Source organism: Lolium rigidum, chromosome 6, assembly GCF_022539505.1.
Source record: "Lolium rigidum isolate FL_2022 chromosome 6, APGP_CSIRO_Lrig_0.1, whole genome shotgun sequence".
Classification (NCBI taxonomy): Eukaryota; Viridiplantae; Streptophyta; class Magnoliopsida; order Poales; family Poaceae; genus Lolium; species Lolium rigidum.
The window spans coordinates 333,754,217-333,757,651 of NC_061513.1; the positions used below are offsets into that span (position 1 = coordinate 333,754,217).

General features: G+C 52.1%; 2 protein-coding genes across 2 annotated transcripts; one reads left to right on the forward strand and one right to left on the reverse strand.

Annotated features, from left to right (window-relative positions):
* Positions 1-222: 222 nt before the first annotated feature.
* On the forward strand, positions 223-711 carry LOC124667554 (17.5 kDa class II heat shock protein-like). Its single transcript, XM_047204819.1, has one exon. The coding sequence runs from the start codon at positions 223-225 to the stop codon at positions 709-711; it is 489 nt and encodes a 162-aa protein (XP_047060775.1).
* A 1,087-nt stretch (positions 712-1,798) lies between these two features.
* LOC124659756 (sigma intracellular receptor 2-like) lies at positions 1,799-3,038 on the reverse strand. Its single transcript, XM_047197574.1, has 2 exons — positions 2,715-3,038; positions 1,799-2,169 (listed from the first exon to the last, which is right to left on the reverse strand). Exons 1-2 carry the CDS (start codon positions 3,036-3,038, stop codon positions 1,993-1,995), a joined length of 501 nt encoding a protein of 166 aa, XP_047053530.1. The 3' UTR covers positions 1,799-1,992.
* Positions 3,039-3,435: the final 397 nt, after the last annotated feature.

The following is a 3,435-nucleotide window of genomic DNA, read 5'->3' on the forward strand; positions in this document are numbered from 1 at the left end:
CGGAATATCTAGAACGTTCTCCATCGCATCCCGGTAAACACACCCGTCGCTCCCGGCCCGTTCCGGCACCTTTGGGAACATTCTTTCACCTTCGAGACTCCTCTCCGGCTACCTATATAAACTCCGTTCCTCCTTCATGTCGCATCACCATCGAAGCAAATACCCAGATCAACAATCAAACGCAGTCTATTCCGAGATAGAGATCAGCGAGCAAGAGGCAGAATGGACGGCAGGATCTTTGTGCATGAGACACCGCTGATGACGGCGCTACAGCACCTTCTGGACATCCCGGACGGCGAGGCCGGCGGAGCAGGCAACGCCAGTGGCGAGAAGCAGGGCCCGACGCGCGCCTACGTCCGCGACGCGCGAGCCATGGCGGCGACCCCCGCCGACGTGAAGGAGCTCCCCGGCGCGTACGCGTTCGTGGTGGACATGCCGGGTCTCGGGTCCGGCGACATCAAGGTGCAGGTGGAGGACGAGCGGGTGCTGGTGATCAGCGGCGAGCGCCGGAGGGAGGAGAAGGAGGACGCCAGGTACCTGCGCATGGAGCGCCGGATGGGGAAGCTGATGCGCAAGTTCGTGCTGCCCGAGAACGCCGACATGGAGAAGATCTCCGCCGTGTGCCGCGACGGCGTTCTTACCGTCTCTGTCGAGAAGCTGCCGCCGCCCGAGCCCAAGAAGCCCAAGACCATCCAGGTCCAGGTCGCCTGAGATGGAGAACCACAGGACTTGCCTGCACGTCGAACAAACGGAGCTGATCGAGAGGATACTTGTCGATGATTAGTGAGCGAGTTTGCTGTGATAAGTGATGTGTTTTCGTTTATCTGCTTGTATGGCGAGCCTGGAGGGTGTCGTGTCAGTTTGGGATGGTTTCGTTCATAAATGAAATTTTCAAGTTAAAATTGAAATTCTGCCACGTACATGAACTTGTTTCTCTTAAAATATAGAAATGCGAGAATTGCAAAACCACTATCAGAATCTGGGTTGAAATTTAGGTTGAATGGTTTCGGAATAATTTAGCAGGTATTAGAGACGATTCCAACTGAACCTCTCCATGTTTGTATCAGATTTCGCGTCGCTGGTGGGGTGGCCTTCCCGAAGGTTTGGCCTGGAGATTCGGAGAGTGTGGGAGCATGCCCCGATATTGGTGCGTTACAAAAATTGCTAGCTCGGTATCGCGCCTAATAAAAGCGCGGCAAGGGCTTGACGCCGGCACCAAGCGTCACGACGATTTTCACGGATGAGACCGTTTTGGTAATGAGAGGAGGCGACAATTTTCGCGGGTGGGACCACTTTGGTAATGAGAGGAGGCGACAGGTCAGAACAACGCTCGCGGGTGGGACCACTTTGGTAATGAGAGGAGGCGACGGGTCAGAACAACGCGTATTGAATGGTCATCTCGCTTGGTCCCGCTCGGGAATCGAGGTGGCGACGAGGAGGAGATTGGCCACGCGGCATTCACCTAGCTTCCCCGCGCGTCTTGAATGCACGTTCGCCGTCGCCCTTTAAAACCCCACCGATGTGCTGCTCTTCTCCCCCGCGGTTCAATCCTAGCCGCCGCCACCAAGCTCTCAGACGACGCTCACACCACCGCAAAAACCATGGGACACAATGCTTAGGCCGATCGCAGCAGCGGCGCTCGCTGCAGCTAACGTACGACGAGGTCGGCGGTCCTCCACTCGCAGCGCATCCCGATGCCGCTGCACTTCAAGCTGCCACAAGGGTGGCATGTTTAAACAAGAAATTTTAATTACTTCCATCGATTCAAGTAGTTTAAAAAATTATAACCATCGTATCACAAAGTTGGAGCGGCGTGCCGCCGCGGCCCTCCGTTGCTAGTAGACATCATACTCCACCTGGGTGTTACATGGTGAACCCTGAAATGATATACTGCATAGTAGTAGTGTTCAACTAATTATCAGTATGAATCATCTTACGTGTAGTGGTACTAGAATACTTTCTTCCTGAAGTATGACAAATGCAGAACTGAATCTAGAGCATCTTCTTCTGAGCTGAGGGTGCCAGTGACATAGCAGCAGTTAATGGCGCTGAGCATGAACAGAGGCCACGCAAAACTGCCGTTACAGCAAACACAGCGAATGGAACATACAGCTGAAGCAGCCTCGGCGTTGCTTTTCCTGAGATAAGCATTTCCCCAAGTATCGCAGACTGAAAGAGTTGGAGTCACTGTTAGAAACGATTCAATAAGAAGCTTATGTGGAAAGAAGAACAAGGAGTTACGGGTTAGCTATCGCAAGAGTGATACAAAGTAGGCCGGTCACTGAAGTTGATGATACTGGAGCTCACTTAGCAATCTTGGCACTGAGATGCGGGTAAGGGGAGAAGAGGTAATGAACTTGAGGATAGAAGATTTGATTACTTCTTTGGTAAAATTTCAGGCATTGTTGACACCTCACCCCGGAGTTAGTTTTGCAATTGAGTTCTAATTCTTTTTCAGTTTATTGTTTTTTCTTCAGAACACCCTTTACCGCATCCTATTAGAGATTTAAACGCACCGGGGATCGTCTAAACAGCAAGAAATTCAAACGCACCGGCCCCAAAGCGCAACTAATTTCCACCACCAAGACAGCGCAACAATCAATCAAGATGATATTATGAGAGCTTAAAAAAAAGATGTGTGCTAAACGGGGAAAGGAATAGCACTTCCTACGGATCTTGAAACAAGCAGCAAGCGCAAATGCAAAGATGCGTACCAAATAGGTGATCATATAGACACCTGCCATGAGGGAGGTGGTGGCCGACCAGCGGCGGCGCGCGATGATGCCGTAGAGATTGGCAACGCAGACGGGCCAGAGGAAGGCCAGGTCGAGCCAGACGAGGCCGATGAAGAAAGGCGGCGGGTCGGCGACGAGGTAGTGGTCGAACTCGGCGATGAACCACTGGTGGATGCCCACGAGCGGCGCCGGGTAGAGGCGGCGAGGGAGGACGATCTGCGAGTCGAACAGCGGCGCCGCGACCGCCATGATCAGCGAGAAGAGTGCAACTATGCCATCCACCGCTGCCGAGACGGTGCCCATTGGTTGCGGTGCGCGGATTTGTGGGAGGGCGGAGGCGGAGGAAGTGGACCTGCTCTCTTTCGTTTCTTCTTTTACAGTTCGCTGCTCTGTTTCTTACGTGTTTGATAACAACTGTTTCTCCGAGAGAGGTTGACATGACATGCCAACACGCGGCCATGCTTCCTTCCTTCGTCTAGCCCTACGAACGAACAGTGAGTTTTCTCTCCGAAAATTAAGAGTAAAATCCATCATTAGTACTTGAACTTGTTAACCAAAGTCACTTTGGTCATCGTACACAGAGAATACAATTTTACAGTCACTGAATACAATTTAGAGGTTCACATATGGTCACTGGTGGCGTCCAAGCGTAGTATTTTCCTACGGGGCGAGCTGGAGGACCCACTGTCAAATTTTATTT